Source organism: Vanellus vanellus (assembly GCF_965231255.1).
Source record: "Vanellus vanellus genome assembly, chromosome: 20".
In the NCBI taxonomy this organism is placed as follows: domain Eukaryota; kingdom Metazoa; phylum Chordata; class Aves; order Charadriiformes; family Charadriidae; genus Vanellus; species Vanellus vanellus.
Window position 1 is genome coordinate 3,092,626 of NC_138925.1, and position 16,076 is coordinate 3,108,701.

General features: G+C 41.9%; 1 protein-coding gene across 1 annotated transcript; it reads left to right on the forward strand.

Annotated features, from left to right (window-relative positions):
- Window positions 1–499: 499 nt before the first annotated feature.
- On the forward strand, window positions 500–15,817 carry MICOS10 (mitochondrial contact site and cristae organizing system subunit 10). Its single transcript, XM_082493626.1, has 4 exons — window positions 500–609; window positions 11,917–11,964; window positions 12,576–12,685; window positions 15,573–15,817. Exons 1-4 carry the CDS (start codon window positions 543–545, stop codon window positions 15,579–15,581), a joined length of 234 nt encoding a protein of 77 aa, XP_082349752.1. The 5' UTR covers window positions 500–542; the 3' UTR covers window positions 15,582–15,817.
- Window positions 15,818–16,076: the final 259 nt, after the last annotated feature.

A 16,076-nucleotide genomic window follows, 5' to 3' on the forward strand; every position in this document is an offset into this window, starting at 1 on the left:
AAGATACAGGAGCTGTGTAGGATGCAGCACCTCTGCGAGCCTCAGTGAGGGAAAACCTGCATGGGAACGCATATCCAACGGGATAGCATCCAACCCTGCAGAGAGCTGGCACCCAACAGCAAAGATCGGCTCTTACCAAGGATGAGGTGAGAGCCCTGAGGGGGAGCAGGGTGCCAAGGTCCAGGCCAGGGGCCTCTGAGAGGATGGGGGATCCCGGCGTGGGCTGAGGGATACGAGGCCTCTCAAGGACACAGCGGGAACCCTGCCTGAAGAGATGGGGCGCAGGGAGGGCTAGGGCTATGGTGGGCCGGGTCCTAAGGGGAAAAACGGGCTCTTGGGCCGGGCCCAACGTCGAGCGTGTCCGCCATGGCGCCCTCCCGCCGGTAACCTTGACAACGGCGGCCGGCACGGGCGGTGGCGGGAGGGAGGGGGAAATCTCGCGAGATCTGGCGCTCCGCCGCTGGCCCGCGCCGGCAGATCTCGCGAGAGTTGGGCGGGGGAGGAGGCGAGGGCACGGCCTGAGGTGGGAGGGGACGGCCAAGATGGCGTCGGAGGGCGAGCTGGGCAGGAAGTGGGACCGGTGTATGGCGGACTCCGCCGTCAAGCTGGGTAAGGGCGGGGAGGGCAGGGCGGAGGGGGAGGACCCGGGGAGGAGCGGTGCCGGTCGGCCGGGCGCCCCGGGTCTGGGAAGGCCGCCACCTGCTCGACCCCACGGGGCGGCCGGGCCCGGCGAGGAAGGGCCCTGTGAGGCCCAGTGCCCCCCCGCCGCTCTGGGCCCGGCTTAGGTCGGCGGTGGCCTCGCCGCGCTGTGGGCCCGGGTGGGGCGGCGGGGTGTCCTGCGGCTCTTCCCTCAGCGCAGGGTAGCGTTGTCCCCCGGGGGTCGGGGACCGGCGCGGCGGGAGGCAGCCGGGCGGCCCCGGGCCTGACAAGGTGACCTTGGCCGCGGGCACGGACCCCTGCTGGGCCCGCTGCCACGGCCGTCCCGGGGCTCTTCTCCCCGGCCCGGCCCCGTCTTACCCACGATCCGGTAGCGGAGGGTCGTGTTTGGTCTCTGGTTACTTCCTCTGTTGAAAATGAGAGGTTTTTGTGGCAAATCCCTCTCTGGGCTGAGCTCTGCGGCCGGCTGGCCGCCTCCTGCCCTGAATGAATGGGCCCCGGCGAGGCATAACCGGGTCCTTCAGTGCCACGACCTTGCCCGCCTTTAGTTTCGCTATGACGACGGCTTGGTTTTCAAAATCTGTTTCTGCAGAGCTGTTCACATCACTCAGTGTACGAGGTGGGCTGTGTTTATTAAAAGCAATACGCAGCATGACACGCTGATAGCTTTGGCATCTGTTACTCAGTTCAGTGTGTGTAGTTTGACATTGAGAAGCTTCCTGTCCAGTGCCCCAACCCTGCAGACAGTTGTGCCTTTTCTTTATGTAAGAGAACAATTCCGTTGATTTTCTTCTGTGCTTATTTGACCTTAAAGTTAGGATTATGCACACGCCTGCAGTGCTTCAGATCTACAACAAACCATTCATAACATTTCACTTAGAACTATGAGTTTTATGAGTGGTTGTAATAGTGTATGCGCAGTTCAGTGCTCTTCATGTGACAGGCTGGCAAATGGACTAGACAGAGGTTGTGGCTTTATGAAATATGTATACGAAAGAAATCTTTAAATGCAATGTATAGAGCAAGAAATAAAGTATCTGACAGAAAAGGTATGCATTCCATGTTGTGCAGAAGTCTCTTTTAGAACCATAAATAATATCTGAGAAATGTGAATGTTTATTTCTTGCTGCTGTAGTGGCCTTATTCTTGAAAGCTGATGAGGATCTCAGGGTTTTAGTTGCCTAATACTTTTCCATTAGAAAAGATGTTTAATAATTTTAAGTAAACTGAAACTTCCATTGTTTATAACAGGCCTTTGAAAAGTGTCAAGTGCTCCAGAGCAATGTTTTGCCTTATGAAATTCTATTCAGGTTTGTCTGACAAACATATCCAGATATGTTTATGTTTCCATAGCATTGGTTGCTTTATCATAAAATATTAAGTATGCCAAATTATAAACAAGAACTTGTTCTCTGCTGCAGCTGTACATGTACATGTAGGAATCCTGTTCATGGAAAGTCTCTCCAGGAGGCTGAAAGAAGTGGATACAGGGTTGATTTTGATGCAGCGTATCTCTTCAGCAGGCCTTTCATTTTAATTTGGTGTTTTCTTCCATTCCAAAGTGACATCAGAAGAAAATGCACTTAGACTTTCTGTGCTAGTGCTCTAGACCAAAGATACCCTGTGTTAGCTTCATGATGGCATTGAGTAGAGGTCAGTAAAATTCATGTTTTTCATTAGTTTGCTCAAAAAGTGCACATGGGCTGCAGCTCTTTAACTTTATCCTTGGCACTAAACCCAGTGTGAAGGCCTCAGACGTGTTTCTCTTCATGTGTCGTAGTGTTTTTCTGTTTTGTGTGCATTTACGATTGATCAGTAACTGAAGCGTCTGTGCTGACAACCTCCTCCGTGATATTAACAACAAATGACTCAGTGTGAACTTTGGAAGTCAGAACAACCCAGAAGTCGCTTCATACTCCAGTAGTTTCTGACTGAAGATGATGATGGTCTTTAAATGTGAAGCGAGTCGGTGGCGTAGCTATGCAAACTGTGAACTGAGTGCTGACAACACAAACTTTCTCAGACTCTCTCAGTGGAAATGATTTTTTTCTCTGCAGGGACTTTAAAAACACGCGTGGTTGTGATGATTGTTTCTGTAACATTACTGCAAAGTTTGCTGGAGTTTCCAATAAACTATCAAGGGTGGTTGAAAACTGGAAAGAAAGAAAGAAAATAAACTTTTTTACTTAAGAATTTTGTTGCTTGTTATGTGGGATATAGAATTTTACCAAATCCTCACTTTCTTTGTCAGACTTTTCCTTTTGGTGGCCACAGTTTCCTTCCTGAACGTTCTTTACATCCTTCCTGAGCGCTATTGCAAGAGAGATCTTTCCAGCCAATGGCTGGGGAAAAACATTGTGATTAGCTCCGTGTTTTCCATTCCAGACACTGTAAATAAAGGAAAACACTGAATTTCTGAAGTCTTGCATGCATGACAGTTTTCTAGTGTCTGCGAGACGTATAGAGACAGATAACTCGTGTGGATTAATTTGAGGGCTGGAGGGATGTGGGAAACAGAAGAGAGTGAGAAGGGGATGCAGCAGCTATCAGGTTGACTTTATTAGCAATAGTATAAAATAGTATTAAATAATAGCTGGGGGCTATACAGCCTGTCCTGTCATGTCCTAGTCTGTCAGGCTTTAGTTGTTTAAGCCGGTTTGTAGTTGACTGTGCTGTTTGTAGTTACGCTGTACTGTTTCAGTTGGAGTTTAAGCTCCTGGAAGAAACTTGATCTCTTGCCACTAAAATGTCCAAAATACAGATTTATCTTACGTTACATCTTTCGAAATGCTGTATTATATTTTTGACCTCCTGGCCACTACCTGTGTGTATCTTGTAATTTAGTATTAAAACTCTTTCTTCCTGTTAGTTCAAAACAGAATATGTTGTCAGGCGTTGTTAAGACAGTATTTAATTTCAAAGAGTGAAGTACTGCAAATCTCTGTATGTGTGCACAAAACATCAAAACATTGTTAAATGGAGGTTATGTGCTTACCTCCTTTTTATTAGGTCTGACATTTATTGGTTTTTGGTAATGGTGAGGATGGGTCTAGATACTTTTGTTCCCCTTCCCTTTCTAAGTCTAGCTGTAGCCACAGTGTTTTGTGTAGTGGGCTGGGCTGTGCTTTCTTGGCCAACCAGGCGGTTTCTCTCATGGGTGATCCAGATCGCGCTGACTCCAGCTTTGCACTGTTCTCAAGACTTTTCAACTGTGTAGTCATTTAAATTATTTAACTTTCTGTTCCGTCTTTCTTCCTGATAGTGATTTTTCTTGCCTATGAGAAAAGTTGCTTGTTTTGTGTGTGAGGAAGGAGACACAAACTATAGTGGCTTTCTTTTTCTTCCCAGCTTGCAAAGCTTTATAAACTGTGTCCTCTCCAGCCTTCACAACCATTTCTACCATTTCTTCTTTTTTATTAGTAGAGTTCTGCAGAGAAGGGATGGGGAAGTAAATAGTATTACGGTCTTCTTCCATCCTACAGGCTTCAAACCCTGTTTAAAGGGTTTGTTTGTTTAACTGATTGATAGTTCATGTCTGTTTATGTGGAAAGACAATTACTCACAAAGGACTGACAGAGTTGTTTTTTCTCTGTGAAGGTATAATTTTGGACAGATTATTATTATATGCCGTTTCCAGGGAACAGGGAGGCATTAAAGTGTATGTGTGTAAGAGGAGGGAGGTTGTCTGCCTGTGTGTCTTGGTTTGTTTTGAAACTGTTGTGGTTTTAAATGAGCCGAACACTGTAATCTACCTGATATTGAAAGGTAATCCTAGGAAAGCTGTTTGCTTCTTGGTGTGTGTGTTAAGTTGCTGTGCTGAAGTTCATTTTTTTTCAGGAGACAAATGTTTTAATGTATGTCTGTGTTTGACTGACCAAAATTCAGCCAGGAAGCTTGTAAATAACCCAATGTAGTAATGTTCATTTTCCTCTAATCCTCTGTTTTGACATCTGAAAATAAAGCGCTTCTAATTTCCATTTAATAGGATTTTTTTTAAGAGAAAAGGGCACTCTCATTTCTCCTGCAACTGTTACACGATTTCTTCTGGCTTGCATCATCTGGCCTGCTTGAATAGCTGTTTCTGTTAATGGCAAGGGTGAAAATGTATTGTTTGTGTCGTTCCACAGATTGAAAATTTCAGAAATCATTGTATGATTGCAATGTCAGTATTTTTAAATAATCCTTCACATGGTTATGAATAGGATAAAGTCAGTCTATATAATGATAAAACTTGATTATACTTTCTGAAAACTGGATTAGACTTTCTCTAAATATACAAAAATCCTGAAATTCCTGTTTTGAAGTTTGGTTTTGTTTTTTTTTTTTTTTTTGCTTGGCAATTGTAATGTGGCCATCCAATCTTAGCTATCAGGTTAAAAGACTAGTTCTTCATTTGGGATTTTGTTTTTAATACTGGAGAACATGAATATTATGTGAGCACACAACTGCATTGTTATGTGGGCTTTGTTTGTAACCCTAAGTTATTTTCCTGTGTCATACAGGAGAAGATCCAATTCTACTAGTTGTATCTCGCAGCAGACCAAGTAGTGTAAATATTAACTGCTTATGGCTTTGGCTGTGCAGGGAGGCGATACAGCCAATGAAAAAATGTTTTATTTGGAAGAGGTGGACAAACGCTGTTCCGAGAATAGGCTTTTAGTCAAAAATCTAACAGCAATATTTAGTTTTGATGTTAACAGAGTTCTGAATACAATGACTGTCTACAAATTAAGGGACTATTATCTTCTTTTGGAAGAAAAAGAGTGGAAAATCTTTACGAATCCAGGTCTCTCTTCCCCTGACTGCATTGTGTCCCGCTGTTCCTCTTGGCTTGCTGTCCGACTGTCAGGAAACTCTACCCTGCCTAGGTGTGCCCAATCCGCTCACTAACCAAAGCCGTGAGCGATGCTGGGGGAAGCCCTGCTCGACCCTTGCTCCATCCAGCCTGCTCTTGGCAATGCTTCTGGTGTGCAAGAAAACCTGAAAGAAGAGCTGTGACGTCTGTCTGGTAGTGCAGCCGTATAAAACCCCAGACTATGTAAGATCACCTCTGCTGGAAGTGAATACAAGTGCGCTGACTTCCTCGTCCTCCGCATTAGTGCGTTTGTAAGGTGCCAGCTGTGCCTTCTTTGGGAGGTGGCACACAGTGACACTGTCCAGGGGACTCTAGCCGAGTGATATCCTAAACCACTCATTTGGTCCTTGAGATGTTACAGCAGTAGGTAGGAACAGCTCTTTGTTCTCTGTTATATCAGATATAGTTCTCTGAGGAAAATCCTTTTGGGGCTGCTGGCACATCCTCGATGATAATAAATTAATAGCAAGAGATTTGAGAAGGATCACTCTTCTTTCCTTAGCATTTCTGCTAGTGAGATGCCACCGTAACTCTTCTTGCTCTAAATTGCCTCTATTTCTTAGACGGGCCAGTAGACGTCAGTAATGGTCAACCTACGTTGGATGGGTGTGAAGAAGCATGATTGCCAACCCTCAGTTAGGCTTGCAAAAGCCCTGAATGTGGATGTGTTTACTCCAACAAAACACTTCTTTTTAGCAATGCTATTGTTTTCAATAGTGGAATATTTTATTGCAGTAAGACAAGGTAGAGTTTTCTGTCCGAGATGTATTCCATATTATACGTATCTTGCTGATTTCTTATATATGTGTTTTAAAAGCTTGGTGCAATATTGATGAGATCCTTTGTTGTGCTGTCTATTCAGAGAGCAGCTTCCACTCTTCTCCCCCTTTAAAAAGAGGGAGGAGATGCGTGTGCCCCCTCGTCTCACCAGCTCGTTCACCAGTGTGGGAATGAAAAGTTTCTGGTCCAGCTACGAGACTATCACTGTGATTGCTTGAGAGATCATGGGCTAACAGCGATGCTTCCCACTGCTGTGTGTCCATCTGCAAAAGTGCTGATGTTTATCTGAGGTGCGGGCAGCGGCTGAACTGCAGGAGTGCTTAAGGGTGAAAGCGGCCCATGAAAGCATGTCAGGATTTTTATAATGGTATTTGGATATTTATATTCTGTCATTCCAAGTAGTTTGTGTTACTACAGTCAAATGCTAGAATAAAACAAAACACACTTTTTTCCTGCTTCTTCCTCGAGTACTTGGTATATAGTTTCATGATGCTTTCTTCTAGTGGCCTTGCTCATTTTTCTGTCTGCTATGTAAACAATCCACACAACGGGGGAGATGAGAATGAAAGCTTCAAAGTCGGTGTTTGAAGAAAATCTGATTCCTGCCATGAAAGACCTTGCTAAGAGTCTGCTTAAAATTAATTCTCTCTGTAAATAAATGATTTCATGGTCTCGGATTTCTAACTGGTGCGAAGTGCTGTCTTGGTGTGTGAAGAAGGCTCTCCTCCTCACTTTTGCAAAACAATTATCTATGTATCTTGTCAAAGTGGGATTGGAAAGGTGCAGGATGGAACACCCTACAACTAGAGGGAGAATATAGTTTTGAGAATTGCTTGGCTTTTTTGTTTGTTTTGAAGATCTTAACTTTACTTGTGTGCCGGACTGAGCTGATGCTCATTTGAAATGTCCGGTGCATCAGGCCCATGGATGAGATCTGCTGTTGGACTTTGGAGCTGTTGCTGTCACTGTCCCCAGAGAGAAACTAACTGAGCTTGATAGATTTTCTTGATCCTAAGGGAAGCTCTCTTCCTAGTTGGGAAGAAATCTTCTCTGTTGGGACAAGCCTGTGACCTATTTTAGAGAGTCTTGTCTGTACAGAGTGGTGCCGTTTTCTTAGAACAAGAAGCCATCTTCCAGGGGCTCCTCCTTTGTTTTATTTCAATCATTTAGTTCTTTTAATTATAAAATAACAGAATCTGAAGGAGAGGAGGCTGAAGCTCTCTATTTTGTATTTGTGAGTAAGGAATGGCAGAGGAAAATAATCTGATGACAAAAAGAAAACTATTAAGTAATTTAAAAACTTCCAGCTGCTATAGTAACAGCAACACATTTGCCAGATGTCAACGAGCAGATTTTAATCCTTCTATTTTAAGTTTCAAGCTATTGAAGAAAAGCATACCTAGGTGTGGCAGTCTTAATAGCTGCTTCAGGCCATAGCTACTTGGGTAGCCTAGGAAAGGACCACGTAGTATTGCTGTTGGAGGGACTGTTGATTAAATTTATAGAAGAAGCTTTTCCCAGATGTTCTTATGGGGCATGAGCCCATCCTGAAGATTTGTGTTTCTCTCCGAGACACTTTTATGATGTCCTGTTGGGTATACGGCGCGTGCTCTTCTGTGTGTTAGATTGATTTGAGGTACTGTGTCATTTTTCTTGGAAGGTGTATGAGCCAAAAAAGTAGAATGAAAAAGTTTCAGAGACTGGGCTTTCTGCCTAATACCAATTCCTTGTGGCTGTGCTGGTCCATACGGCCGGGACGTGTACTGGAGAGCGGGAGTAAGATGTCCACAGAATTGTCCTGTCCCCTGTTGACACTGACTGTAAATGAGTTTGAGCTGAAGTGATAGATGTAGGGTGGAAGAGACTGTTTTTCTAGTTAAACATTTTAAACTGTCAGAGGAGGTGAAAAATGCGTTGTACTCTTTCCTGTGGCCTTTTCCTCCAAAGAGTCTGTCATGCAAGAAAGGGAGGGAAAATGTGCCCAGCCTGGATCAAGCCCTTAGCTTTTCCATGTTCGTTTGTTTTTGTTGTAAGATAAACCTTTCATGTTTTATTGTTATGAAGTTAAAGCCTGGCCTAGAGGTGCTGATCTTTAGTAGAAACAGCTGCAGACCCAATGTCCCCTGGTCAGGTGGGAGGCTCTTTGAAGCAACATGTTGCCTCTTTAAAAGGAAATTGAGCATGTGAGAACCTAAACCTGTAAAACTCATCAACAGCTCTGCCATTGTTTATCTCTGCTGTAACTTTATATAGAATTAAAGTGAAATGCATTACTTCGCTTCCAAGGCAAGATGGTTTAGCTCCCCCTTGGTCCTGGAGACACAGGAAATGACCACATAACCACAAATACTTTCTAGTGGAATGAAGATGAGTGACAAACTATCCACAGAAATAGATTCTTAACCAGATGGGCTAAGACATTAAATGTAGCTAAAGCTTCTGGTTTTAAGTTAAAACCAATGCTTAAATGTTAAAACCAAGTAGGAAAGAGCAAATGCTGTATGTGCGCTGGCTGGCCCGAGGGGGCAGATCTGAGCATTTCGTGTTGACTGGGTGTTGCGACCAGCAACAGTTTTCAGCATAGACTGTAGTCTGTTCCTCAGTAAGCAAAGGAATGAACCAAACTGCCTTTGGGATGAGAGAAACTAAGGTACTTTTTTGGCTTTGTTTCTCAAGTAGCCTTCTTGTACAGAGAACAAAAATACATCAGCTGTCGGATCTCCTCCTTCTGTGTAGCATTTTCATTACTTAAAGTGACGCCTTGGATATCTTACCATCATCTTTTTAAACTAGTCAGCCACTGTACTCCCCTTCCTGCTGGAACAAGGTGCAGTGATAGCCTCTAAAACTGACACTGTACATCTTCATGAAAAAGAAGAATCCCTTCCCTAGAACCAAGTTTATCACTGCTTCAGAAAAAAACCTTTCTTAGGAGAGACCATGCTGTCTTAACAAGTCAGTCGTGCTGGACCACATCTGCTTAACAGGGGTGTTGGGTGTTAGTGTGGGGGAAGACCTAGGTTTTGTTTTAGGCTTAGGCTGAATTGCAGTTGGCAGAAATAACAAATTTTTCACCTTTTAAGTGTATGCTGTAGCTTCTGCCGTGGCCAACAGGAAGCAGAATTGATGGCATCTGTGTGGAGCCCTTACAAACGGGGGTGTAATGTGAGAGAGCATCTGAAGGAGGTGAAGAAAATACAAGATAATGATTTTTTTTCTGGATGTAAATGGAAAGAAAGTGTATTAACTATAGCTGCTTCCTTAGTGCAGACTTTTCTTAAGAAAGTAAACAGTTTACCACCACACTGGTGAGAAGAATTTGGGTTTGACTGGTAACATGGAAAATGTGGTGATATTAGAAACTGCCTGGGCTCTGCATCGAGATGATGCAGAATTTGTCATCCTGTAAATAATTTCTCATTGATTAGCTAAACTGTTTGGATTGGCAGAGGGGATCTTTTCTTGGACAGGAAGTGTAGGACCAGTATCACTCACTGCATGACAGGCCTTCTGAACTGGACAGTTCAAACAACGCCTAGTGCTATCTGAATGGAAAGTAATTACCCCCAGAAAGTCCTTTTCAGACCTACAGTATAACAGCCCAAACCAAAAAGGCAGAGTAACTACGTATTGTAGGAAAAGGCTGGCAGAGGGAGTCAGGTCAGAGGGCCAAACAGTTGTCCGTTGGATGAATTCTTGAAGATAGTAATTATCCTTAATAGCATAAACATTCCGTGAGAGCCAACACCGGCTGTTTTATAGCAAAGGTACAGAAGGAAGGCTCTACTTGGGGAGGGGGAGTGGAGGAATTAGCACGGATGAACTGCTGCTCTTAGTAATGCATGATGTCTCTTCCAGTCTGCGTATAAATGCCGGTCACAGACACAGGATGAGGAGTTAGCTGTTTATACGAGATGCTCCGAGTAGTGTATCTCTTACTGTCTGAAATGCAGAAAAAGCCTGAAGCTCTGACCAGACATCGGAGGAACTGAGACTTTCCCTTAGCTGCGCAAATGATTAGAGTGAAAACCTGACCTTCTGTGAAACGCTCCGTTTCTAAAATGTCTGGGGGAGTTATGTCAGGACCACTTGGCAGGCAGTCAAAGTTCTTCCCAGCAGTTGCATGTTTTGTAAGCCTAGTCTGAAGTTGTAATGACCTGGTAAAGTAGTTACCTCTGTCACAATTGAAAATCTGTAGTAAAACGAAACGAGTTTTCAAAAGCAACTCTGCTTTCCAGGTCTCAGAAAATATGGGTCTTGAAGTCCTAACAGGAGAGTAAACATAAGGGGGTTTGCTCAGATCATCTGTTCAGTCATCTCTGTTCTAATATTTGAGGGTTTAAAAACGTAGGGTGCTTAGTTAATTTACTAGGTGATGCAGTAAGTATTGTTTCAATAATCTGTGCCTCAATAGGAGCTACCATTAGTATATTGTTTGCAAGGAAAAAGGTTTAAAGAGCAGAAGGAAACTTTAAAAAAAAGGAACATGCTCCTATATGCCAAGAGGGTATAGGATTCTTTGTCATTGTTCTGGACTCAACCCACTTAGTAATGTATTCTACAGGAGCTTAAATAAGGTTCACATGCTTTTAGGACTGTTTTAAAAAAAGTATGTCTTTTAATTAATAAGACTTGTTGTACTTAAGTTAGATTTCTTGTATTGAAAGGAGAGAATTGAAACCCATAACAGGATGTGTTTCCTGCAAAATAAACCTGCTAAGTATTGTTTTAATGAGCATATGTATGAGTGATTTTTTTTTTTCTTTTCATTTTTTAAACTTTGGTACTTCTGCACCTTATCTAAAATTCTTGTCTTTAGTGGATATAATTAAAGGTAGAATTTACCCACTGAGCTCCAAGTTTTCACTGTTATATTTATTGAGTCATGAGAAGAGTTTTGCAGACTTGCCTGACTTCTTGTGAAAAATCATAAGCGCACCTTCCAAGGAAAGCAAAAATTATTTTTAAATATGCCAACCGAGTGTTTTAATGGTGCTGGATAAATTTTTTTCAACGGCTGCAGTTATTTCTATATATAGTATAAGGATGTGAAAAGTCATTCATTCCTAATGTGTTTAAATATGCTCCATAATGAATGTTGTGGATGTGAAAGATAAGCAGCCTGGAGCTTTCTTTTGCAAGGTATAGGGTAACACAAAGCATCAAAGTTTTTCTGCCCTCAGGACACACATTGAAGTAGTTAAAGTAGTGAGATAAACGAAATACAATAAGATATTCATCTGCAAAATCTAAAGCTCAAGGACACAATAAGTTTTCATTTAAGTGTTTCTCATGTGCTGACAATGAGCCAAATAAATCATAATTCCACATTGTAGATGGTGACAGAAATTCCGTAACTTTCCCTGGGATGATAGTCTAGTTTGTTTCCCAAATCTTTCTGGTAATGTCCTTGTATCTGTTGGGATTCTAATCTGAATTAGCTGCTTACAGTTACTTAAGAAACCAAGAATTATTTTTTTCAGAATTGCTATTTAAGAACATTTTTCTTTGGTGTGCGGAGATAACATTTGGTCTGATATTCCTGAGAATTACTGTAAAGAACTAAATAATTTTCCATGACGTTGCATTGTCTTAGTCCTCACTCGCTGCATTTCTTTTTACAGGTGCTGGATTTGGATTAGGAATTGTTTTCTCAGTCATCTTCTTCAAAAGTAAGTGTATTGCAGTAATCTTGACTGCCTGGTCTCCTCATTTCTGTCTATTGTAGGTGCAGTTTAAAACCAAGAAATCTTTGAGGCGTGTAAAACTTAATCAGCTTGTTAGACCAATTCTTTCATTTTTGCTCATGTCTTTTCAGTTGAAATGGAGTTACGTAAACTTTCAACTGTTGTGTAACCAGGTTGTTACATGTGGCATCTCTCGAAGCTCCTACTGTGCTCAACTCAAATTTTGGAATTGCAGGGAACCTTGAGCCAAATTACTGGAGCTGTGTGTCTAGACATCAGTTTATGGCAGTTTTGCCAGGGTTTTAAAACCGATCTAAATTCTTTTTTAGTTATTTTTTGGTAACAGAATAATTTTCAATAATATCTTGAATTCAGAGATTACTCTCCATTAAATTCTAAATATGATATCTTACGGTTACTCTTGTTGTTGTTCTGAAGTGGTCAGGGTTTCAGCCGATTTTAGGACTTGTAGGACTTTAAAATGCATCTTCCAGTAATTTATTCTTTGTGTGTATTTAACAATCCTATCACTATCATGTGAAATGGATGGCTTTTCTTGACTTTAACTTTTCCTCTTGGCTTGCCTTCTCCCACAGGAAAGACATGGCCTATCGCTTTTGGGTCAGGGATGGGGTTAGGAATGGCTTATTCCAATTGTCAACATGATTTCCAGTCTCCGTATCTTCTCCATGGTAAATTTGTAAAAGTAAGTATCAGTGCAAGTTACTATTATTTGGTGACTGTTACAAGTTAGCATTCAACAGTACACCTAGGCACCATTTAAATGGATATTCCTCTGCCTTTCCCAAAAGAGCACTAGTAAGAAGAAACTTGTCTTGCCTTAGCGGGAGTGGTTCCCCTGCTCTCCAGAAATTTTTAATGTCTGGTGTGTTTAGCAGTAAACTTACTAGACTGAATACACAGAATTAGTTTAACAGATCATGCAGGTAGGTTTTCCCACAACCTGAAAACACATTTAGTAAAAATACATGTTAGAAAAGCTAAAAAACTAAACTAATGGTAAGATTCTGTCTTCAGACTTTGAAAGAGGTGAACTAGGAAGAGGCATGTCAGGCAGATCTGCCTGTGGAGGCAGATCTTTGATCTTCTGGGGGGGCTTTTTTTCAACATAAAAACACTAATGACTTGTAGGTTTTGTGGCTTGTTTGGCTGGATAGTGATGTAATAATTAATCTGAAGAAATTGTACACTTAAAATAGTTTTGAAGAGGATATTTTAAATGAGTTCAGTATTATCACTGACTGTGTTGAGATGAAATATTTAAAAATAGATTAATTGTCACAAATTTCTTCTCATGTAAAAGTTGGGGCTGTTCTTTTGGTAATTTATCATTGTGGTATCTCAATAAAAAGGTGTGTGTGTGCGTATTTCAGATCCACAAAGCCATATACCGCTAAAAGCCTTTCACCAATACCAGTGGAGAGGCATCCACCAGGACATATTTATAGTCATTTTAGCACTTCAGAAAGTACTGAGGTAAAATGTTCCGCCGGGAGCTTTTCATGGCAAGTACACAGAATGCAAAAATTGCCCTTGTATTGCTCGTTTGCCTAATGAAGGAGGTTTGAAGGTGGTTTTAGGCTTTTTCCTGGTGCATCTAGAGCTGAAAGTTGAGTCCGGTTCTCCTTAGGTTTACTGACGGATGAACTTTCGCCAGTCTTCTGCAGCCCTACCAGACATACCTGTTTACAAGTACTGTCTTCAGCTGCCTATAAAGAAAGGGAAACAATAACAAGATTCTTGAAAAACTTCTTCAGAATAAAATATTTTGGATATTAACTTAGAGAAACTGTGACTTAGATGCAGCTGATACAACATTGCCAGCTATGGCCCAGATTCAGGTCAGTGCATGACTCTTCTGCCCAGATTTGTTAACATCAAAACACGTGAGCTTTCTACACCGTCTTGAGGGTATTCCTCCAATTTACATCTCCAAAAAGAAACTGGAATGACATGTCTGTGGCTTCCTGGGAATGGTAAATGCCCTGTTCACGTGTTCTGAGAACACATTGTTCATTCAAGGATGCTTGTTACTAGGGATGTTGGGCAACGGAAAACTGACTTTCAGGTCAGCCTAGTAAGGGATTTTGTTTGGATTAAGGACTAATCTGTGCTCTGGAGCAAGGGTGGTCCTTCGAAGTATGAGGTAATTGAAAGGACACTTCACAGAAGAAGCGCAGCTGCCTGCATGGCACTAGACTAGACAAATAATTTCCAGTGCACTGTCTCCACTAGCTTTCTCTGGCACAAAGAGGCTGAACATGCTGAGAGAGGAAAGATGTGTATGAAGCCATCTAATGGTTAATGTCATTAATTCTCTCCAAAATGTCGTGTCATGGATAATGGCTCCAGGGTTATTACAACAAAATTATTCCGTTTCTGTTGGTTAGGAGCATGGAAAATATTGTTGCATTATCACTCATCTGTTTTTTTCCTAAAAAATACTAGTCTCTATAGGACTTCCTTTACAAAACAGTTTCTGTTCAAATGCTAACTTGTAAAAATGTGAGATTCTGCAAGAAAATCGGCTTTATTAAGAGAGAGAGAAGTGTAACATGGATTAACTTGAATAAAATTATGTCTAGTTTTCCAAACCTGCCAAGTTCATAGGATGATTCGAGTTGGAAAGGACTTCAAGGAGGTCAACTCGTCTGACCTCAAACCGGAGTCAGCTATTAGGTCAGACCAGGTTACTTAGGGCTTCATTGAGTCTGGATTCTTGATTCTTCAGGATCAAGTCCTTAATTCTGAATCCTAAGTGAGAATGAGAGAGGACAGATGACATACGTGATACCAAATAATCAGGAGGTTACAAAGCAACTTTGCAGCTGTTGTAGCTGTAATTTGGATCATCACGCTGCCCATCCTTTGGGTTAGTAAGTTGATCATGAAACACTAACACCAATGCAAGAGCCATTCATTGAGGCCAAGAGACTTCTTAAAATGCAGAAAAGTTCTCATTTGTGGTTGTAAGATTCTGAGGGCTTTTAAAGTAATTTGATCAAGTGGATGTCACTGTGACTTCAGCTGAATTTAAAATCAGCATCTAGCAATTATTTCAAAGGCTTAAAACAGTATAGCTGAGAATGACGTGACCTAAGGTTTACTTGCAAAATGGAAAGAATCACATTTTTCAGGTTATTTAGCCTGTATTATTTATCACCCAAAAAACCACAGCCTTGTACTTTGTTTGCAATGTGGATTATATTGATGTGCAGCAATACAAGAAGTTTGACAACTGGAGCCTTTCCTCCTGCCCTTTGTGGCTTTGATTTCTCTCTGATTTCTGTTCAATCTGTGAATAGTTAACTTGAACGATAATGTTGGGCTCTTTTGAAGTACCCATTTTATCAGAATGGAGGCGTATATGCATGAAAACATGGCATGCTTCTGGTATGAAAATAGCTGCTTAACTTCTCCGTACTCAACTTCTCAGTCTAGCGAAGGATGAAAACGTTAGCCTACCTTCTGGAAATGTTACAAGGCTAAGTGGCTTGCTTTACATCATGCAGCACCTTCCATGTAAGGAACCCAAATGGCTTTTTAATAATATAAGCCTTCTTGCTTTACAGGAACAGTGACTAATGACTAAGACTATCCCAGTGGGAAGGAAGGAGAAATCAATGATTATTCCTCAGGAATACTGAAGTGCCCCTGGAATAAGCCAACATTCTTCAGTAACGATCACCAGTAACTCTTTATACTCCAACAAACTGTTTCTGTACATGAAACAAAGTTCTGTTGCTTGTTTTGTATCATGTCTGGAAAGTGCAAGGAAGAGCTCTTCTGGGAAATAAATAAAAGAAAAATGGCCTTCTCTGGTGTGTTGACTTTGTATGTGAGTGAGAGAGAGAGAGAATGGAAGGAGAGGACTTCATTTTGAGTACCTAGCAGCTGTGACCACCTGGGTAAAAGCCACTGTGAGAGCTCTTCAGAAAAGACAGCCGTTGTGTGTTCCTCTCCACTCTTGAAAGGCAACTCTCATCTAACGTAGAGTTCAAAGAAGCATTCCCACCTCATAAATCACCCACTAGACCCCTGCTGCTTGTGCCGGTGTTTGGAGTGGAATATAAATA